The sequence below is a fragment of the Lynx canadensis genome, chromosome B4 (genome assembly GCF_007474595.2).
Source record: "Lynx canadensis isolate LIC74 chromosome B4, mLynCan4.pri.v2, whole genome shotgun sequence".
Classification (NCBI taxonomy): Eukaryota; Metazoa; Chordata; class Mammalia; order Carnivora; family Felidae; genus Lynx; species Lynx canadensis.
The window spans coordinates 98,565,561-98,588,510 of record NC_044309.1 but is presented as its reverse complement, the minus strand read 5'-3'; the positions used below and the strand labels follow the sequence as shown (position 1 = coordinate 98,588,510).

Here is a 22,950-nt window from a genome sequence, read left to right as displayed (position 1 = left end):
CCACCCTTAGTTTGTTCTTTGTATTTAATAGTCGCTTGTGGTTTGCCTCCCTCACTCTCTGTATCTATTTTTTTTCCCCTTCGCTTCCCATAGTCTTCTGTTAAGTTTCTCAAGATCCACATATAAGTGAAGCATATATCTGCCCTTCTCTGAGTGACTTATTTCACTCAGCATAATTTTTTAAAAAAAACTTTTTTTATTGTAACCCTTCTATACTACAATACGCTGTTGTTAAAATCAGACATTAAACTCAGATAACAAACAAAAGTATAGAAATTTTAAGAATTAAACTGATGAGAGTTACATTTAGCCATAAACTATTCGTTTATTGTCATGTCTGAGAATTTTTCTTGTATGTAAATGATGATTAAAATAGTCTCAGAAGAACAGAAACTAGGCACAATGAATTACATGATATCTGCTGAGGTGCCTTCCCTTGTGGACTCCAATTTGGATATTCTGTCAATAAAACACAACAGTTAAAAGCTCCATTTAGTTTCAGGGGGAGGAAGTAATTGAATCAATATTGAAATAGTTTGATACGTACTTTCAGGCTTATCAAGTTCTTTATTACCTAAGATAGAAAAAATATTAGAGAATTAAAGACATTCACTTGCTTTTCTGGCCTTTTAAGTAAGATAATAAACTTAGGAAACTTGGTTTAGCTTTAAACTTAATTTAACTTAAGAAAATGAAAGCTTCCTCCCCCAATCCCACAGTGGTTAAAAATCTATATGGTATCCCTGCCAGCAGTCATGTCAACAGATATTTCTAGAGCAGCTCTCATGTTGAAGGCAAAAAAGCCTAAACTCAACTATATAAAGGAGTTAACTTTACTTGTGGCACTCTGCCATGGCCTTTATTCCCTGAAAAAGAATGTAATTCTTTCATGTTGACTTTTTAGTACCCAGAGCCCTCCATTAAATATTTCATTCCTTTCTGGTGTGGCTCTTGTTCCAAAATTTGCTCTATGTCTTTCCCTCATCATTTTTTCTTTTCCCTGTCTTTAACAAGATCCTGCATTTTTTAGGAATTCATTTGTTTATTTTTTATTCATTCATTCACTTTTTCAGTGTCTATTATGTATCGAACATAATTATAGGCTTTGGGTATAAATAGTTATCAGGAAAAAATAAAGTTTCCTTACAGAAAAGTAAGGGGAGAAAAATCTATCATCAATTTTAAAATAAATAAATAAAAATGAATAAAATTTATCATTGCAGAGAGTGATTAGTGCTATGAAAAACACAAACTAGGTCAAATGATAGAAAATAATGAGGCCTTAACTATAATAGTAGCCAAAGTTTATTGAGAACTTCTTTAACTTGGGGACAAATCACTCACCTTCTGAGTTAAGCCATCTGACTCTAAGACCTATACATTTAGCCCTTATGCTATATCTCCTCCTGTCTCTCAAAAAGGAAGTCAGCAAAACTAAAAATTGAGTTTATATAAACACTGATCAACATAAAAGAGAAAAGGCACAAATCAAAAATCATAGGCTTTAAACAAGTGGAAACCAGAGCAAAGATGTTAATTCTTTCCCAATTTATCTATAGATTCAATGTAATTCCAACCAAAATTTCAAGGTCTTCTGTGGAATTGATAAGCTTATCCTAACATTAATTTGCAAGAGCAGAGGTCCAAGAAGAGCCAAGTAATTTCTGAATAATTTAGAAAAGAAACAAGTTGGGAAAACACCTCCTACCAGGCAGCAAATATTAACGTAGACTTTGAAGCTGTGTGGTGCTCTCTTGGAGACCCATTGTTAATAACTGCTGGAATCTTGGGATGTAGAAATGTATGACAGACAAAAGTCCTTATTAAGCACAACTAGAAAATCCAGATAAAGTACAACAAAAAAGTGTTTAAGAGCCTCAGAGATTTCCTAAAGCAACAAAGACTGGAGGGTCAAGATTTTAGAGATGTAGATCCACGGAGAGATGGGCTGGTGTTATGAAAGCTGTTTTTTTCTCTGGAGCCATTTGTTCATTTGGGGCACAGGTATAGGGCTAAAAATCTGGGCTTTGCCCAGACAGAGGTTGATGTTTGGGAAATAGAACCAGCAGAACTTTTGTTAGTCTTGTAAGACTAGAGAGAGAAAATTGGAGAATTGAGTAGTTCAAGATCCAGGTGAAAGGTAAAGGTGGAGGAGAGGAAATGAGCCAAAGAGATGGCCATTTTGTATTCAAACTATTTGTTTAATTTGGAAGCTATGAGGGGCAGGAGGCTAAAATCCTAGGGTGAAATTTTCTGGAAAGCAAAGCAGATTTTTCAGTAATTTCAGAGTGCTAAAGCAATAAGTATTGGAATTCAGAACCCATTGGGAAAAGGCAACATTGAACACACCAGTGTCTCAGTGGAAAGTCCTAGAAGTCTACACCCTTAGAACAGGGTCAAACAGGGGCGCCTGGGTGGTGCAGTCGGTTAAGCGTCCGACTTCAGCCAGGTCACGATCTCGCGGTCTGTGAGTTCGAGCCCCGCGTCGGGCTCTGTGCTGCCTGCTCAGAGCCTGGAGCCTGTTTCCGATTCTGTGTCTCCCTCTCTCTCTGACCCTCCCCCGTTCATGCTCTGTCTCTCTCTGTCTCAAAAATAAATAAACATTAAAAAAAATTTTTAAAAAAAGAACAGGGTCAAACAGTGGAAAGCCCTAGAAGTCTACACCCTTAGAACAGGGCCAAACCCTTACATGAATTCTAAGCCAGCGTTGACTAAGTTGTGTTTGGATTAAGGTGAACAACCCCGACTCTTTCTGTTCAGCAGAGGAAAAGGAGAACTCTACATTTTTGTTTTACACGTGTTGTTAGATGTTTAAAAGAAACTTAATAGGCGTACACCAAGGCGTACATTTCTGGAAATGCTGGGAGCTTCCATCAGAACAAAAACCTAAGTTGCCAAGTCTCCTCTAAAGGGTAGGCCCAGAACTGGCACAACATGAAGGCCTTATTCAAGGGGAGGAGAAATAGTCTCCACTTTTTGGGGAGGAGTGGCATATGTATAAGGAGGGGAGGAATCATTATTGGCCATCTTTAAAGACAATTCACCACACCAACAAACAGAGCATATTACCAAAACCAAGAGAAAACAAAACAAGCTTGGAACTAGAAGCAGAACCACAGGTGATCCAGATGCTGGAGATTTCAGAAAGAGGATGGAGTATTTGCAGGTGGTATTTATGGAGCTTAGTGTGTCAAAGGGAGGATAACAAAAAAATGGTAGGGGAGAAAAGGAAGAGCCAGAACGATCATGCCTGGGCTTGTTGACCTTGGAAGACAGTCATATTTTTCTCTAATTGGAGTAAGAAGAAATTGAGGAATTTTAAGAAAAGTGATTTGATCTCGATTTTCTGTAACACAATTTGGAGAAGAAGAGAAGTGGGAAACTACTAGTTCAGGCGAGAAATAACAGTGGCCTAGATACTGGACAGGAAGGAGAAGTAAAAAAAAAAAAAAAAGAGAAAGTGCCAAATTATGGAAAGAGTCCAAATGTCCATCTACTGATGAATGGATAAAGAAGATGTGGTATATGTGTGTGTATATATATATATATATATATATACACACACACACACACACACACATATATATGTATATGTATACGTATGTATACGTATATACATATATATACACACATATATATACATATATATATTTATATACACATATATAATGGAATATTACTCGGGGATCAAAAAGAATGAAATCTTGGCATTTGCAACAACATGGATGGAACTGGAATGTATTATGCTAAGTGAAAAAAGTCAGAGAAAGGTAAATATATGATTTCACTCATATGTGGAACTTAAGAAACAAAACAGGCACATAGGGGAAGGGAAGGGAAAATAAAATAAAAACAGAGAGGGAGGCAAATCATGAGAGACTATTAAATACAGAGAACAAACAGGCTTGCTGGCCGGGTGTTGAGTGGGAGGTGGGATAAATGGGTGATGGGCATTGAGGAGGGCACTTGTTGGGCAGAACACTGGGTATTAAATATGTAACGGATGAATCACTAAATACTACTCCTGAAACCATTATTACACAATATGTTAGCTAACTTGAATTTAAATGAAATTTGAAAAAGAAGACTGTATCATTGTTATTTTTATGCCCTTTTAATTAAAAAATATTAATTTTCAAATAGGAGATATATAATCAATTTATGTTTTAAACTGCTTTGAATGAAATTTAAAATTGGAGGGGCCATACTTCCGACTCATTGTTTAACTGATGTATAATATGAATATGGAAGCATGCGTACCTCATAAATGGAAAGATTGATATATTACTACAAAGTGAACAGATGTAGATCACCGTAGCATAGGTGTAGAAAGTCATTCTTGCATCCTCTTCTACTCAGCTAACTCCTCTTTCCTCTCTAAAGGTAACCATATCCTGACTCCAAATGCCAAAGGTAGGTTAGTTTGGCTGATTTTTGAACTTTATAGAAATGAATCATTTAATATGCATTCTTTTTGTGTCTTCTTTTGTGGCACCAAATCTTCTCTTCCTACTCCTCTCCTTCCTAATCCCCCTCCTCCTCAAATTTTCAGGTCATCTCTCTTCCCCTGTTTCACTCAAAATTCTTTTTCAATCCAGAGTATAGGCACTTATCCTTAAAAAAATCTCTGTTGTGAGAACCAAAAGGCTGATAATGGAAGAGAAACATAGTAGCTTTAAATCGCAATTCATTTGGGCATTGGTTAATGCATTACTTCTGAATGAGCCACTATTTTAACAATAACTAATAAAAGGAGGTGATTAGAAGCAAATACAAATATACCTCAACGAATAGTTATTTTGAGTATAGTAGCAAACTGGATCATACTTATATCTTACTCCTTTCTGTCCTTTAGCTTGAAAGGAAAAATAATCAGTGAAGAAAGGAGGGATCATCTGAATTTTAAATATGATAATTAGTTCATGGGACACCTGGGCGGCTCACTAGGTTGAGCTTCTGACTTCAGCTCAGGTCATGATCTCACAGCTAGTGGTTTCAAGTCCCGCATCGGGCTCTGTGCTGACAGCTCAGAGCCTGGAGCCTGCTTTGGATTCTGTGTCTCCCTCTCTCTCTGACCCTCCCCCACTCATGCTCTGTCTCTCTCTCTCTCTCACTCTCTCAAAAATAAACATTAAAAAAATTTAAACATAATTTATGACGAATGATTTATATCATCATATAGCAGCAATCAAATCTTATCAATAATTCTATATACACTTGAGGATCCAAATTTTAAAATACAATTAATTCATGGAAACTTTGTTCTCAGAATAAAATGAAATTTTTTTTCCTTTTTGCTTACGGCAGAGCTTGTTTTCGCAGGTTTCTTCTTTTGCACACAAAGAACAGGATACTCCTTTAGTGTAAGGGGGCCTATTTGGAAAATTTCCTCTGTAAAAAAAGAGAATCATTGGTTAGCCAAAGGGCTATTAATTTCTCTCAATTTGTGCATGAATTTATGCACGTTGTTTTGGTCACTCACTCATGAATGTTTAAAAGGAAAAATAACAATTTTTGTCCCAAGTTTATGCTCCTTTATTTTGTAAAATGAAACCATTAGAACTGTTCTTTACAGATGTCCCTAATCCACACAACAGTTATATTCTTGAATATTCTATAGAATACAAATTAGGTGTGAATCCAATATAATTATGCATGGGATAGCCACAAAGTTTTTGTAGTAAACACTGTGATTATCTCTTGATTTTATAAATGGAATAAATACAATTTAAATTGCAAGTGGAAACATGCTTTATATACAATACACTGGTTCTCACGTAGTTCAGTTTGATGAGGTACCAAAAAGATGTGCAACTATTATGCCTGCTTTTCAGTAAGGTAAATTGTTACATTTAAGAAACCTCTTCTCCACCCCACACCCATCTCTGTATCTGTGGAAGACTTTGAAAAGTATTACGTACCTAGAGTACACAAAGAAAAACATTAATAACATGAGTAGTAGTATTCCATTAAAGAATATGCTGCAATTTATTTATTCATCTGTTGATGGACATTTGGGTTATTACAGATTTTGACTATTACAAATAAAGTTACTGTGCACACTTTGAACATTCTTCTACAAGTCTTTATGTGGACCTACGTTTCCTTGGATAAATACCTAGAAGTGAAATGAATAGATCATGTGCTAGGTGCATATTTAACTTTTTATGTAACTACCACACAGGTTTTACAAAGTAGTTGTAACACTGTATATTTTTACCAGCAGTCTTGAGAATTCTAATTGCTTTACTTCCTTGTCTGGATTTGGATTGGCCAGTCCTTAGCCATTCTAATTGTGTAGTGGTATTCATTGTAGTTTTAATGTGTGTTTCCCTAATGATTAATGATGTTGAGAATTTTTTCTTGTGCTTATTTGCCATCTGCATTTCTTCCCTGTTAATCTTTTGTCCATTTAAAAAAAATTTAAATTTTAAGTTTTCCTAATACTGAATTGTGAGAGTTCATTGCATATTCTCAATATAAGACCTTTATTATAGATGCTTTACAAACATTTTCTCCCTGAGGCATGTTTTTTCATTTTCTTACCAGTGTCTTTGAAAAACATTAATTTTAAATGTTAATTAAGCCCAACTTATCAATTTGTTCTTTTATGGATCATGGTTTTGATGTGATAGCTAAAAAAAATTGGGGGCTATCTTAAGGTCACAAAGGCTTCATCTGTGTTTTCTTCCAACAGTTTTGGGTTGGAACGTTTAAGTCTATGATCCGTTTTGAGTTCATTATTATAGGTTGTGTGTTTTATAGATCTAAGTTTATTTTTGTTTGTTATATATGGATGATAAACTGTTCCAGAACCATTTGTTTAAAAATCTTTTTTACATTGCATTGTCTTTGTGCATTTTTGGAAAATTAGTTGAACATATGTGAACAACCATGTATGGGGTTTATTTCTGAACTCTACATTCTGTTCCACTGATCTATTTAATTTTACATTAATATCACAATGTTGTGATTATTCTAGCTTTAATAATTCTGGAAAACATAATGTTAACTCTACAATTTTTTTCAGCATTGATTTGGCTATTCTAAGTCCTTTTCATTTCCATAAAAATTTTATGATCAATCTGTCAATTTCTACAATAAAAATCTGGAATTTTTATTGGGATTGTACTGAATTTATAGGTCAATTCAGTGAAAATCACATCTTGACAATATTGAGTCTTTTAATCCATTAATAAGGTATAATCTCTCCCATTGTTTCTTTGTTAATTTCTGTCATGAATATATTTTTTTAAATGTTTATTTATTAATTTTGAGAGAGAGCACATGCACATTGCACAACCAGGGGAGTGGGAAGAGAGAATTATAAGCAGGCTCTGTGCTCTCAGTGCAAAGCCCAGTGGGGGGGGCCAATCCCACGAATGGTGAAATCTTGACCTGAGCTGAAATCAAGTGGGACACTTAACCAACTGAGCCACCCAGATACCCCTGTCATGAATATTGTGTAGTTTTCAGTGTATAGGTCTTTTGTATCTTCTGCCAGGTTTATCCCTAGATAATTTATATTTTTGATGCAGTTATAAATGGTAGTTATTTTAATTCAATTTATGATTGTTCACTGCTAGTATATGGACATGTAATTGAGTTTTTGTATATTGATCTTATATCCTGAAAAATTGCTAAATTTACTTAATATAGTTTTAGAAGAATTTTCATAGATTCCATTAGATTTTTTTATATAGATCTATAGACCAGAAGTCAGCAAAGTATGACACATAGGCCAAATCTGGCCTGCTTTTGTGTAGTCTGCAAGCAAAGAATTGTTTTGTTTTTTTTTAATTCTTAATGGACTTTTTAAAACAAAATAAAAACAAAGATGAAGGTAACAGAATGTATATGGCATGCAAAGCCTAACATATTTACTCTTTGGTACTTTGTGGAAAAGTGTTTTACTATTGGTATAATACTATATATAGGTTTTTCACAGATGCCCTTTATTAGGTTTAGGAAGTTCCCTTCTGTTTCCAGCTTGCTGAGAGCTTTTATCAGGAATGAATGTTTGGCTTTTTCTCAATCTGTTGAGATGATCATGTGATCTTTATTTTTAGGTTGATTTCTATGGTGAATTACAGTGATGGATGTATTTAGAATGCTACATCACCCCTATATTCCTGGAATAAATTCTATTTGGACAAGGTGTATTATGCTTTTACTATATTGTTGGATTCAAATGCTAAATTTTGTTTATAATTTTGTACCTATGTTCATAAGAGATACTGCTCTGTGGTTTTTCTTGATTTCATTTATCCTTTGCAGTTTGTGTTCCTGGAGGAACTTTTCCGTTTCATTCAGGTTGCTTCTTGATTAACCCCACTGTCATTTTGAAACGACCTTCTTTATTTCTGGTATTATTCTTTGCTCTATAATCCACATTATCTGTTATTAGTATAGATGCTGCTGCTTTCTTTTAACTAATGTTAGCATAGTAAACCTTTTTCCATTCTTGTACTTTTAATCTATTTTTGTTTGTTTTTTGATTTATTTTAATTGTATTTATGTATGTATGTATGTATGTATGTATTTATTTATTTATTTAAATTCCAGGTATAGTCAACATGCAGGGTTATATTAATTTCAGATGTATAATATAATGATTCAACAATTCTATACATTACTCAGTGTTCATCATGAAAAGTGTACTCTTTTAATTCCTTCCTATTCCCATTCCTCCACCTACTTCCCCTCTGGTAACCATTAGTACGTTCTCTGTTGTTAAGAATCTGTTTTTTTGGTTTGTCCCTTTTTTTCTTTGTTTTGTTTCTTAGATTCCATATATGTGAAATCATATGATATTTTTCTTTCTCTGGATGACTTATTTCACTTAGCATTATACTGTCTTAATCCATCCATGTTCTTGCAAGTGGCAACATTTTATTCTTTTTTATGGCTGAGTAATATTCCATTATATATATATGACTTCTTTATCCATTCATCAATTGATGGACAGCTGGGTTGCTTCCATAATTTCGCTATTGTAAATAATGCTGCAATAAACATAAGGGTACATATATATTTTTGAATTACTGTTTACATGTTCTTTGGGTAAATACCCAGTAGTGCAATTACTGGATCATATGGTAATTCTGTTTTCCACAGTAGTTATAGCAGTTTGCATTCTCACCAACAGTGCATGAGGGTTCCTTTTTCTTCACATCCTCACCAATACTTGTTGTTTCATTAGTTTGTTATATTAGCCATTCTGACAGGTGTGAGGTGATACCTCATTGTGGTTTTGATTTGCATTTCCCTGATAAGTGATGTTGAGCATCTTTTCATATGTCTGTTGGACATGTATATGTCTTCTTTGGAGAAATGTCTATTCATGTCTTTGACCCATTTTTATTTTTGTTAATGTTTATTTATTTTTGATAAGAGAGTGCGTGCAAATGCACACACAAGCAGGGGAGGGGCAGAGGGTAGGGGGACAGCGGATCTGAAGTGGGCTCTGTGCTGACAGCAGAGAGCCTGATATGGGGCTAGAACTCTAGAACTCACAAACTATGAGATTATGACCTGACCTGAAGTTGGATGCTTAATTTACTGAGCCACTCAGGTGCCCCTGTTTGACCCACTTTTAATCGGATTATTTGTTTTTGTGTGTGTGTTGACTTGTATAAGTTCTGTATACATTTTGGATACTAATCCTTTATCAGATATGTCATTTCCAAATATCTTTCTCCCATTCAGTAAGTTGTCTTTTAGTTTTGTTGATTATTTCCTTAACTGAGCTGAAGCTTTTTATTTTGATATAGTTCCAATAGTTTATTTTAACTTTTGTTTCCCTTGCCTTGGGAGACATATCTAGAAAAATGTTGCTATGACCAATGTCAGAAAAATTACTGCCTGTGTTCTCTTATAGGATTTTAATGGTTTCATGTCTCACATTTAGGTCCTTAATCCATTTTAAGTTTATTTTTGTATATGGTGCAAGAAAGTTGTCCAGTGTATATATATATATTTTTTGCATGTAGCTGTCCAGCTTTCTCAGCACCATTTGTTGAAGGGACTGTCTTTTTTCCATTGCATATTCTTGTCTTCTTTGTCAAAGATTAATCGACCATATAATCATGGGTTTCTTTTGGGGCTCCCTAGTCTCTTCTATTGATCTTTGTGTCTGTTTTTGTGTCAGTACCATGCTGTTTTGATTATTATAGGTTTGTAGTAGATCTTGAAATCTAGGATTGTGATACTTCCATTTTTATTCTTTTTCAAGATTGCTTTGACTATTTGATATCTTCTGTGGTTCTGTACAAACTTTAGCATTATTTGTTCTACTTTTGTGAAAAATGCTATTGGTATTTTGATAGGGATTGCATTAAACCTATAGATGCTTTGGGTAGTATAGACATTTTTAACAATACTTGTTCTTCCAATTCATGAGCATGGAATATCTTTCCATTTATTTCTGTTGTCTTCGATTTCTTTCATCAATGTTTTATAGTCTTTCACCTCCTTGGTTAAATTTATTCCTAGATATTTCATTATTTTTGGTGAAACTGTAAATTGGATTGTTTTCTTAATCTCTCTGCTACTTTATTATTAGTGTATAGAAATGCAATGAATTTCTCTACATTGATTTTGTATCCTGCAACCTTACTGAATTCATTTATCAGTTCTAGTAGTTTTTTTGGTGGAGTTTAGGGTTTTCTATATATAATATCATGACATATGCAAATAATGAAAGTTTTACTTCTTCCTTACCAATTTGGATGCCTTTTATTTCTTTTTCTTCCTGGTTGCTGTGTCTATGTTGAATAACAGTGGTGAGAGTGGACATTCTTGTCTTGTTTCTGATCTTAGGGGGAAAACTCTCCGTTTTTTACCATTGAGTATGATATTAGCTGTGGGTTTTTCATATATGGCCTTTGTTATGTTGGCATCTGTTCCCTCTAAACCTACTTTGTTGAGGGTTTTTTATCATAAATGGATGTTGTACTTTGTCAAATGTTTTTTCTGCATCTATTGAAATGATCATATGTTTTTCATCCTTTCTCTTATTGATGTGATATATCATGTTAATTGATTTGTGAATATTGAACCACCTTTGCATCCCAGGAATAAATCTCACTTGATCATGAATGATTTTTAAATGTATTGTTGGGTTTGGTTTGCTAATATTTTGTTGAGAATTTTTGCATCTGTGTTCATCAGAGATATTGTCCTACAGTACTCTTTTTTTGTGATGTCTTTATCTGGTTTTTCTATCAAGGTAATAGCCTCATTGAATGAATTTTAAAATTTTCCTTTTTCTATTTTTTGGAATAGTTTGAGAAGACAAAGAATTACTTCTTTAAATGTTTTGTAGAATTCACCTGTGAAGTCATCTGGTTCTGAACTTTTGTTTTTTGGGGGAGCTTTTTGATTACTGATTCAATTTCATTGCTGATAATCAATCTGATCAAATTTTCTCTTTCTTCCTGATTCAGTTTTTGTATGTTATATGTTTCTAGGAATTTATTCATTTCTTCTCGGTTGTCCAATTTGTTGGTATATAATTTTTCATAATATCTCTTAGAATTTTTTATATTTCTATGGTATCATTTGTTATTTATTCTCTTTCATTTATGATTTTATTTGAGTACTGCCTCCCTCTCTTTTTTTTTTTTTTCAATGAGTTCAACTAAAGGTTTATCAATTTTGGTTATCTTTTCAAAGAACCAGATTCTAGTTTCATAGATTTGTTCTATTGTGTGTCTTTCTTTCTTTCATTCTTTTTTTCTTTCTTTCCTTTTTTTTTAGTTTCTATTTTGTGTATTTCTGCTCTAATCTTTATTATATCTTTCCTTCTGATGTTTTGGGGTTTTTTTCTTTTTCTTTTTTAAATGTTTATTTATTTATTTTGAGAGAGAAATAGAGAGTGTGAGTAGGGGAGGGGCAGAGAGAGAGAGGGAGAGAGTCCCAAGCAGGCTCCAAGCTCAGCACAGAGCCTGATGCGGGGCTTAATCACACAACCCTGGGATCATGACCTGAGCAGGAATTATGAATCAGATGCTTAACCAACTGAGCTACCCATGTGCCCCTGTTTCTTTTCTTTTTGAGCTCCTTTAAGTAAAGGTTAGGTTATTTATTTGAGATTTTTCTTGCTTCTTGCAGTAGGTTTGTATTATTATAAATGTCTCTCTTAGAGCAGCTTTTGCTGCATCCCAAAGGTTTTGGACTGTTGTGTTTTCATTTTCATTTGTCTCCATGTATTTTTTGTATTTCCCCTTTGATTTCTTATTTGACTCATTTGTTGTTTAGTAGGGTATTATTTAACCTCTGTATGTTTATGTTCTTTACAGACTTTTTCTTGTGGTTGATTTCTTGTTATTTCTGTCTTTATATTTCAAGTGTGCTTTCATAGGGGTGCCTGGCTGTGTCAGTCAGTGGAGCATGTAACTCTAGATCTCAGGGTTCTGAGTTAGAACCCCACATTGGGTGTAAAGATTACTTAAAAGTAAAATCTTAAAAGAAATAAAATGTGCTCCTGCAGGCAGAATATAATTGGTTCTTGAGTTCTTATCCAATCTTGCAATCTCCTCCTTTTACTTTGGGTATACCATTTACATTTGATGTGATTATTGATTCAAGTTAAGTTGAGGCTATCATTTTATTTATTCTGTTTGTCTCATCTGTTTGTTGTTCCCTTTTCCTCTTTTTCTGCCTTTCTTTGTATTAATTGAATATTTTGAAATCTATTTTTACATGCTTTGCTGGTGTCTTTGCTATAGCTGTTTGTTTTATTATTTAAGTAGTTACTTTAGGGTTTATAATATGTATCTTCTACTTAACACAGTCAAGTTAAATTATTGCACTTAATGTACAGTAGAAGAACCTTAATATACTTCCATTTTTCTCTTTTAACCTTTGTGCTACAGTTCTCACATATTTTAATTTTGTGTAGTTGTAACTCTCACAATATACTGCTGTTATCTTTAATTAAATAATTATCTTTGAAAGAGAGTTAAATAATAAGAAAAACATCCTATATATTACCCATGTGGTTACCATTTCCAATGGTTTGTTAATTTTGAAAGATTTTCAAAAGATACAAAATTTTCAGTGGACAGTTTTTTTTTCTTCCAGTATTTAAAGATATTGCTGTTCTGTCTCTGACATTATTTCCACTGAAAAATCTATCATCGTTATCTTTTCCTCTGTATGTAACATGTCTTAGTTGTCTGGTTGCTTTTAAAATTTTCTCTTATTAGTGGTTTTGAAATTTTTTATTTTAAGGTGAGTTGGTGTAGTTTTCTTTCTGCAGATTTGGGATTTGTTAGCCTTCTTGGGTCAGTGAGTTTATAATTTTCCTTAAGCTTGGACAGTTTGGGGCCATATTTCTTCAAATATTTTTCTGTCCCTGTGTCTTTCAGGAAACCATTTCTCCCTAAACTTATCTCACAGATAACTGATGCTCTTTTTATCTTTTTTGGATTCTTTTTTCTCTGTGTATTCTATTTTGAATGGTAATAAATAAGCATTCAGTGGTTCTGCAATTTCTCTGGTATTTATAAAAATTGTACTCTGCCCCAAGTTTTAAGGGTGTGTATTTGTCATTCTTGTTTTTATTTTTAACTGAGAGAGAACCATAGAAAATACAGAAAGAGATGTACACATTTTGTACCTCTCCATAGCAATTTTTGCACATATCAGATTGTTTTTGCAAATTATATATATTTATTCTTTGCCTGCATTTTCATTTTTTGTACATTTGTTTTTAAAATTTTGTTTGTTAAAAGAGTTGAACTACTAACTGATTTTTATCTTCTTTCATGTTTCTATGTATTGGGATAAGAGTTCCAGAATGTCATTGTTTGGGATTCCCCTTAGGCTAATGTTCTATTTCCATTTAGATATAAAGTTATCAGCAAGGCAATTAAAAATTATGATATTCTTTTCCTAGAAAAATATGCTTTTCACTGTCATTCTCAATCATTTACCCATCCCAAGTATGTTACACTAGATAAGCCTCTGCCACCCTATTTTGTGTTCCAAATATTTAGATATTACTGTGACAATGTATTTTGTTATCTTTTTTTTTTAAACTTTAAAGTTTCCATAATGTTCACTCTCAAGTTTAATTATTTCATGACAGGTATAATGTTTTTACATAAGGTAATATTCTCTCACCACCTTCCATTTTAATGTATTTCTTTTGAGTAGTGTTATAGAGAGAGACTTCACTTAATCAATTTTAGTATATGTGCTGCCGAAGCGAGCACGAGACTTCACTTATCAAAAATATACTTGTCTCTTTAGTATAAGGTTCTATTTTGGAAACAATTCTTAACATGTATTTTAATTTAAAATATTTTGAATAGCAAAATAACTTACGCAGGTCCATAGTTGCATACATATATGGCAGTTTCATGGTTTCCAAGTGTAGGACACATTGTAATTGCACAACCGACTTTATATGAATTGGCCCAAACTACCTATAAGGAAAGGAATTTTAAAATAAAATATGTAAAACAACTTTATGGAAACAATGCATTATGAGAACAGGTCTAATCTTTATCATGCTATCAAAAATGAATGCATGCTATTTATTGTGTTTTTTTCCTTAATTTTTACTATTAAACAACTATTTTGTTAAGTCTGCTCTCCTGAGGGCTAACTAGTTTTTCCTCAGTGTTAATTCTCATAAATCAAAAGGAGAATATAACATAAACAGTTATATTTTTTAGATGACTTATGAAATATATTTAAATTTTCTCCATGGGCATATCATACAAATGATATTAAAATCATAATATAAGGGAAAGCAATAATGAAATTTTCTTTCTTTTTATCAGAAATATTCTACTTCATTTATGATCACATTTCAAATTTTGTGGTCTTAACCATATTCTTACCTTTGTTAAGTCACAAGAGACAGACAGGGATAGAGATTAAGGACATAATGAGTTCACTGAAGAAAGATGCCTGACACAGATGTGGTGAATCTTTATTTTTGTCTAGTTGCAAAGAATAGCAAAGTTATTCAAAAAGAAGAAGACTCCTATGGAAAACCAGACATGGGGAGAGAGAGAAAAAAAGTGAAGCAGATTACTATTTCTTTGTGACAATGATAGAAGGGAATTTTTCTCTATTTCCTGAATGAATTAAGGGAATGAATTAAAATCCTTCAAGGAAAGTTAAAATAGATTTTGACAACATAAATGAATTTTCTGAATTCATTTATTTTATAATTCGGTTAACAAAATTTATTAACATATTTTATAAACTGATGTGTTAGTCACTATTTCCCATGGCGTAGGTGTAGCCAGAATCAACAGTTTTGCAAAATATATTTTAAAGCCTCTTTGGTTGCCTGAGAAAAAGCAAAGTGTAATAAAAAGGACAGTGAACTGAGAATTAAGAAATGAGTTTTGCTTCTAACCATGTCTGTGGCTTTAGAGACTGACAGATAAATTCTGACAGATAAATTCTAGTTTCCTATTTAATAAAATGAAATTAAGTTAGATCCAAAAGAGATCCTTTTCCTTTTGAATGTTTCAAAAAGTTAATAAGCTATACAACTGCAAGCATGTATATATTTTAGGAAACCATGTCTAAAAATTTGGTTCACGAATAAATGACAACTCCATAAAATTCTGTTTGTTTAATGTATCTAAGTTGTGATTCTGTTTTGGCTTTGGGAATGGTAAAAGTAAATATTGACTATGTGTAGGTTTAAAATGTATTGCTTTCATTAAAGGGACTAGATGTGACAATGCAAACACTGGTTGTAACTTCAGTATGAATATCTGCAATGGTAAATGCAAGAAATTTTTGGCTTATTTTGTTTAGAACATAAGCAAGATATAGTTGTTGAACACATAGGAAGAATGCACCCATTCCTAATTACCTAAGCATATGTGTAAATTAGCCAGTGAGGAGTGAACTTCCAATTCTGATGCAGCAATGCTAGGGGAGGAGGGTTATTTGGGAAAAGGTTCCTTTTTTCTGGAAACAAAAGAGAGAGAGTCAAAGGATTATATAAAGGTTGTAACTTGGTCTTGATGCCATATTAAGGATATTGCATTCTGCTTGTTATCAGTACACCTGACATTTGGATTCTATTCTTTCAATTTTCCCAGCAGTAGCCAAACTATATTCTTTGCAGACAACATCTATCCTGAGAAGAGTGTCCAGACTTACAGTGTCCTGTTATTGGGCAAAGGGTGAATAGAGGGGGAGCATGGAAGCTGCTAACCTCTTTGTTCAGTGCTTCTCGATAAAAATGACTTGCTTTGAGTCATTGTATACATCTTATACAGATGAGTAAGTTTGGAGAAGACAGCCCTTTCTGTCACTCAAATGAGGCTTCATAGGAGCTCAGTGCCATTTTCAGGATTGGCTTAGCTTAAAAGTGACCTCTACTTCTCACCAAAAATTCCCACTGAAACAACCAGAATACTTGGAAAAATAACAGGAAATAATGTTTTCAAGGTACTAACATCAGGCAACTAACATCAATGCCCGCTGTGGTTTGAGAGGAAAAGATTCAGGCTGTACAATTGTTCCAGATTATTGCTGTGAGTTTCCAGGTCATGGCTGGGGAGGTGGGGGTTGAGGTGTGGGAAACCAGGAGAAGCTTAATGGATTCACACAGCTGAGAGGCAGAGCTGAAAATGTGGGGAGACCAAGGAGGCAGGAACATAGCACCGGGGTGGTAAAAATCGTACAGTGACACAACTATAGCGATCTACAAGGAGTCCTCACCATCAATTCAGCAGAGCATTAATCAGCATGCATGTGAAGAAACTACCCTAGGTCTGGAAAAGAACTACCTATAAAAACTAGAGGAAAGAATGCTAAGACTTAAACAGGGCTAGGAAGGGAGCCTATTTCTACTAGCCACACTGGAAAATATCAATTTCTGGGGCATTGGGTAGAATCTGCATAAGAGTCTTGCCTTACAGGAACCAATTTTCAGATGATGTAACTATCCCAGAAGACAGTTCAAGAATATTTATAGTTATATAAATAAATGCAGCATCCAAAAAGGCAAAATTTACAAAGTTGAAAATATAATAAAATTTCTCCAGTGGGGTAAGAAGCAGGAAAATTTGACCCATAACGAAGAGGAAAAATCAATCCATTTAAACTAACACAGAACTAACATGGATGGTAAATTAGGAGGGAAAACGTTAAAATAGTGACTATAACTGTATCCCATGTGATTAAAAAGCTAGATGAAAGATTAAACATACTAGATACAGTCATTGATGATATTAAAAGAGGAAAAAATAATGAACTTCAGGTATAGCAATAGGACTCTCTGAAATTAATCATAGAGGGGAAATAATCAAGAGAGAAGAAAACATCAGTCAACTATGGAAAAACTTCAAGTGGTCTCCTACATGGGTAACAACTCTGAAGGGAGGAACAAGTGAGAATGGTAAATATTTGAAGAAATAATGGCAAACATTTTTCAAAATTTGATTTAAACCATAGACCTACAGTTCCCAGAAGCTTAGTAAACGGCAGCACAAAAAGCATGAAGAAAACTGCAGTGCATTATTATGAAACTGCTGGAGACCTGTAATAATGGGAAACGGTTTAAAGGCAGTCAGAGCAAAAAGACACATTAAGTACAAAGGAATAAAAGATTATAGTAGATTTCTAGTTGGAAACAATGCAAGTGAGATGACAGTCTCACTTTTTAAGATTTTTAAACTCAGAAAAACAAAACAAACAAATACACAAAAAAATCAGCACATAGAATTCTATTCCCAGTATAAATAGCTTTCAAATAAAGGTGTATTTTTTAGATACTCAAAAGACACTTAAAAGAAAATGCTCAAAAAGTTGTCTTTTGATCGAAATGTGCATAAAGAAGAACTAATCAATAAAATATCAAATATTTACCTGTGTGTAATGGCCACAAACTTTGGAACATGATAGGGCATTATAATCATAAAATGCAGTTTCATTAAACCAAGCAATAACAGCCAATCTTGGTGAAAATATGCTGAATCCACCTAGCCAGATATTTTCTCCAACATATTGAAAAGTCGGATGACATCCATAGGATTTTGATAAACAGGAGTTGTGTTTGAACTTGCACTTGTTTGCCCACGCTTTAGCAACCTGCGCTAAACCATCATCCCAAGTCTGAAAGATAAGAATTTAAATTCAATTGTGCATGTTTGCTTGGATTAAAGTTATTCTAATGATTGTAATCAATTCAACTTTTTAAAAATTTATTTTAATAAAAAATAGATTTTTTTTGTATTGTTTGTAGTTAGTCATTATTTTTAGTATATGTGCTGCCGAAGCGAGCACAGTTAGTCATTATTTTTAGTTCTGCTTCAGAAACATTTAGTACCCATTCTATGACAGTTTATCTTTGTATTTCCAATACCTCGCAGATGGCCTGGTACAGTAGAGGCACTCAACAAATATAGTTGAATGTGATTTAAATAAGCCAAGAGTTCTTGGTTTAGTAATTCAGGTCATGAAAATATATCATAAGTGAAAGATGAATACCCATTCATAGTTAAAAAGAGAAAATGCCTCTTAGAATGCTAGGAATAAAATGTTTTTAATTTGATTTAAGAATATCTACCAAAACCAAAAACAAACAAAAAACTCTTCCATGGGCATCAAGATATAATGGTAAGATATTGAAAGCTTTCCCCCCAAATTGGGAATGTAACAAGATGTCTCATTATTTTTATTTAAAATAATACGAGGGACAGGACACCTGGGTGGCTCAATTGATTGAATAATCAGCTATTGATTTCAGTTCAGGTCATGATTTCGAAGTTCGTGACATCAAGCCCTTCATCAGGCTCTGAACTGACGGTGTGGAGCCTGCTTGGGATTCTCTTTCTCTTTCTCTCTGCCCCTCCCCTGCTCTCTCTCTCTCTCAAGATAAATAAACATTAAATTTTAAAAAAATAATAAAACAAAATAATAAGGGGGTTAGGTGGTATAATAAAATATGTGAGCTATAAATACATAATAAAAAGATATGAAATGTATAATTATTGGAATCTATTATTATTCATACATAACAAGACTGGGTTACATAGAAAATTCAAGTGAATGCACCAACAATACTGTATGAAAAAAGTGAAATTATCAATTCCAAATACTAGGAAAATACACAAAATTGTATTTCCATATATACTTTAGAAACAAATAGCTTCAAAGATAACAAATATATAAAAATATATGCAATAAATGACATAAAAAATCTGTACGCTGAAAAACTACAAAATATCACTAAGATAAACTTGTAAAGACTTAACTAAATGAATAGATATAAAATGTTTATGAACTGGGACAGTTAATATTAGAGACGATTGGATATTGAAATTTAAATCATTTCTAATGAAAATCCACATAACTTTTTCTTTTTTGGTGGAAATTGATTTCAAAATTCAAAGTAAGTCTTTGAATAAAGACAGTATTTTTTTAATTTAATTTTTTATTTTTTAAAATTTACATCCAAATTAGTTAGCATATAGTGCAACAATGATTTCAGGAGTAGATTCCTTAGTGTCCCTTACCCATTTAGCCCATCCCTCCTCCCCCAACCCCTCCAGTAACCCTCAGTTTGTTCTCCATATTTACGAGTCTCTTCTGTTTTGTCCCCCTCCCTGTTTTTATATTATTTTTGTTTCCCTTCCCTTATGTTCATCTGTTTTGTCTCTTAAAGTCCTCATATGAGTGAAGTCATCTGATTTTTGTCTTTCTCTGACTGACTAATTTCACTTAGCATAATACCCTCCAGTTCTATCCACGTAATTGCAAATGGCAAGATTTCATTCTTTCTGATTGCTGAGTAATACACCGTTGTATAGATATACCACATCTTCTTTATCCATCCATCCATCTATGGACATTTGGGCTCTTTCCATACTTTGACTATTGTTGATAGTGCTGCTATAAACATGGGAGTGCATGTGTCCCTTTGAAACAGCACACGTGTATCTTGTGGATAAATGCCTAGTAGTGCAATTGCTGGGTCGCAGGGTAGTTCTATTTTTAGTTTTTTTGAGGAACCTCCATACTGTTTTCCAGAGTGGCTGCACCAGCTTGCATTCCCAGCTAAGACAGTCTTTAAAAAGTAGAACAAAGCTAGAGGACTTACTGTACCAGATATCAAGGCATCATAAATCTACATACATACTCTATATAATTTCAATTGTCCTGAATTTGTTATTTTCATTTTATGGCTCAGAATATGGCCAATTGTGGTTAATGTTCCAAGGCACTTCCTAAGAATGTATATTATTTAGTTGTTAAGTGGAGTGTTCTTCTGTAAATGTCAGTTAGATCCTAGTTGGTTAATGGTATTAGGTTCTTCTACATTCTTGTTGATTTTCTGTCTGCCTGTTGAGAGAAGAGTGTTGAGATTTCCAAATATCATTGGGAACTTTTCTATTTTTCAAGTTGTATCAGTTTTCCTTCCTATAGTCTAAAGGTCTGTTTTTTAGGGCATATAAAACTTTAATTAAAATTTCTTTAATGGATTGATTGTTGTATCATTATGTAATGTTGTTCTCTGGTAATTTTCTTTGCTCTGAAATCTACTTTATCTGATATTAATAAAGCTACTCCTACTTTCTTTTTTTAAGAAAATTTTTTAATGTTTTTTTATTTCTGAGAGAGAGAAAGAGAGAGAGCATGTGCGTGCACAGAGAGAGGGGAGGGGCAGAGAGAAAAAGAGACACAGAATCTGAAGCAGGCTCCAGGCTCTGAGCTGTCAGCACAGAGCCCAAGGCAGGGCTGGAACTCAGGGACCTTGAGATCATGACCTGAACCTAAGTCGGACTCTTAACCAACTAAGCCACCCAGGCGCCCCTATAAAGCCACTCATGCTTTCTTTTGATTATTATTTATATGACATGTCTTTCTCTAACCTTTTGCTTTCCACCTATCCAAATCATTATATTTGAAGTGACTTTCTTGGTTATAGCATATTGTTGGCTCACATTTTTAAAAACCCATTCTGATAATCTGTTTTTTAGTTGATGTATTTGGACTATTTTACATTTAATGTACTTATTGATAAGTTAAAGCATAAGTTTACTATTTTATTGTTTATTTTTTATTTGGTCCCATTGCTTTTCATTCACTTGTTTCACTTTTCCTGCCTTCTTGTGAACTATTTGAACATTTTTTAGAATTCCACTTTGATTTACACATACTTCTTTTTAGTATGTGTGTGTGTGTGTATATATATATATATATATATATATATATATGTAATTTTTAGAGGTTGCTTTAGATATTACATAACTTATGTAACTCGTCACAAACTACTGGTGTCAGCATTTTACCAGTTTGAGTGAAGTATAGAAATATTACTTCCATTTAGGTTCCTTCACCACTCAGTCCACCAATACTATAACTGTCTTAAATATTTTTTCTAAATGCCTTAAGAACCATATCAAACAATATTATAATTTTTGCTTCAACTGTCTAACGTAATTTAGAAAACATTAAGGAAAAATAGTTTCTTATATTTACCCATACTTTTACTTTTCTTTCTTCACTCCTGATGGTCCAAGAGTCTTGTTTCATCATTATCTTAGTGTTTGAAGAATTTCCTTAGCTATTCTTTTAGAGTGGGTCTGCTTATAACAAATTATCTTAGTTCTCCTGAATCTGAGAGTATTTTAATTTCACCTTCATTCCTGAAGTATATTCTCCCTCTGGGTAGGATTCTTGGTTGACTATTCTTTGAAATTGAAATTGAAATTGAAAATGTTGTGCCACTTCCTTTGGGCCTCCATGGATTTGGATTAGAAGTTTGATGACCTTGAAATTGTTGTTTTCCATTAGGTAATGCATTGCTTTTTTCCCACTGCTTTAAACATTTTTCCTTGTCTTAAATTTTCTAAAATTTGATTATGATGTATCTTGGCATGAACTTCTTTGAGTTCATCACATTTGGGCCTCACTCAGATTTATGTCCATGTTTGTACCCAAATTTTGGAAGTTCTCAGCCATTATTTTTTAAGATGTTTTTTTCTCCCCCTCCCTATCTTTCTCTATTCCTTTTGAGACTCCAATGACACACATAGATATTTTGTTCTTGCATTATAGATCCCTATCTGTTCACTTTTTCCCTTTGGTCCATTTTCTCTCTGTTGGTCAGATTTTGTAATTTCTATTGTTCTATCTTCAAGTTTACTGATTTTTTTTCTTTTGTCATTTTCATTCAACTGTTGAGCCCATCCAGTAAGTTTTTTTTTAAGTAATCTCTACACCCAACATGGGGCTCAAACTCATGACCCCAAGCTCAAGAGTCTCATGCTCTACTGACTGAGCCAGCAGGTACCCATCCAGTGAATTTTTTATTTTGGTTATTATATTTTTCAGTTGTAAAATGTCCATTTAAATATTCTTTATAATTTCCATTTCTTTGCTGATACTTTCTATTTTTTCATTTGTTTTAAGCATTTTTATAATTCCTCTTTGAAGCATTTTTATGATGAGCCCTTTAAAATTCTTGTGAGATAATTCTTATGTCTCTGTCATCTGGGTATTGGGGTCTGTTGTCTTTTCTTATTCATATTGAGATTTTTCTGGTTCTTGGTATGATGAGCGATTTTTCATTGTGTGCTTAACTTTTTGAATTTTATGTTATGAGACTCTAGGTTTTATCAAATCATCCTGTTTTCGCAGGTCTTCACTAAAACTGCTCCAGTGGGGGAAAAGGGACACCACCTCTTTATCACTTGATTGGTGGGTGAAAGTCCAGACTCCCCACTCTTACTAACCCTGTAGGAGGGATACCTTGTTATTACTGGAAGGAGATGGATATCCAGGTTCCCCTTTTGCTTTTGCTGACATCATCATCCCACTGGGAGAGTAAGGGTTGCCTTTTTATTACCAGGTAGGATGAAAATCTAAGCTCCCTACTCAGCCTCCACTAGCACCATGGGGAGGTGGTTATGAGGGACACTTCATTACTTCTGTGTGGTAGTGAAAGTCCAGGTTCCA

At 33.5% G+C, this 22,950-nt stretch overlaps 1 protein-coding gene across 1 annotated transcript in view; it reads right to left on the bottom strand.

The window, feature by feature from the left end:
- Positions 1-337: 337 nt before the first annotated feature.
- GLIPR1L1 (GLIPR1 like 1) overlaps positions 338-22,950 on the bottom strand; it is a 35,883-nt gene continuing 13,270 nt past the window's right edge. The window contains exons 2-6 of the mRNA XM_030321931.1: positions 17,857-18,102; positions 14,335-14,435; positions 5,303-5,391; positions 548-574; positions 338-459 (exon numbers count right to left, since the gene is read on the bottom strand). Coding sequence (XP_030177791.1) covers positions 368-459; positions 548-574; positions 5,303-5,391; positions 14,335-14,435; positions 17,857-18,102 — 555 coding nt within the window. The 3' untranslated portion in view covers positions 338-367. The remainder of the gene's footprint in view (positions 460-547; positions 575-5,302; positions 5,392-14,334; positions 14,436-17,856; positions 18,103-22,950) is intronic.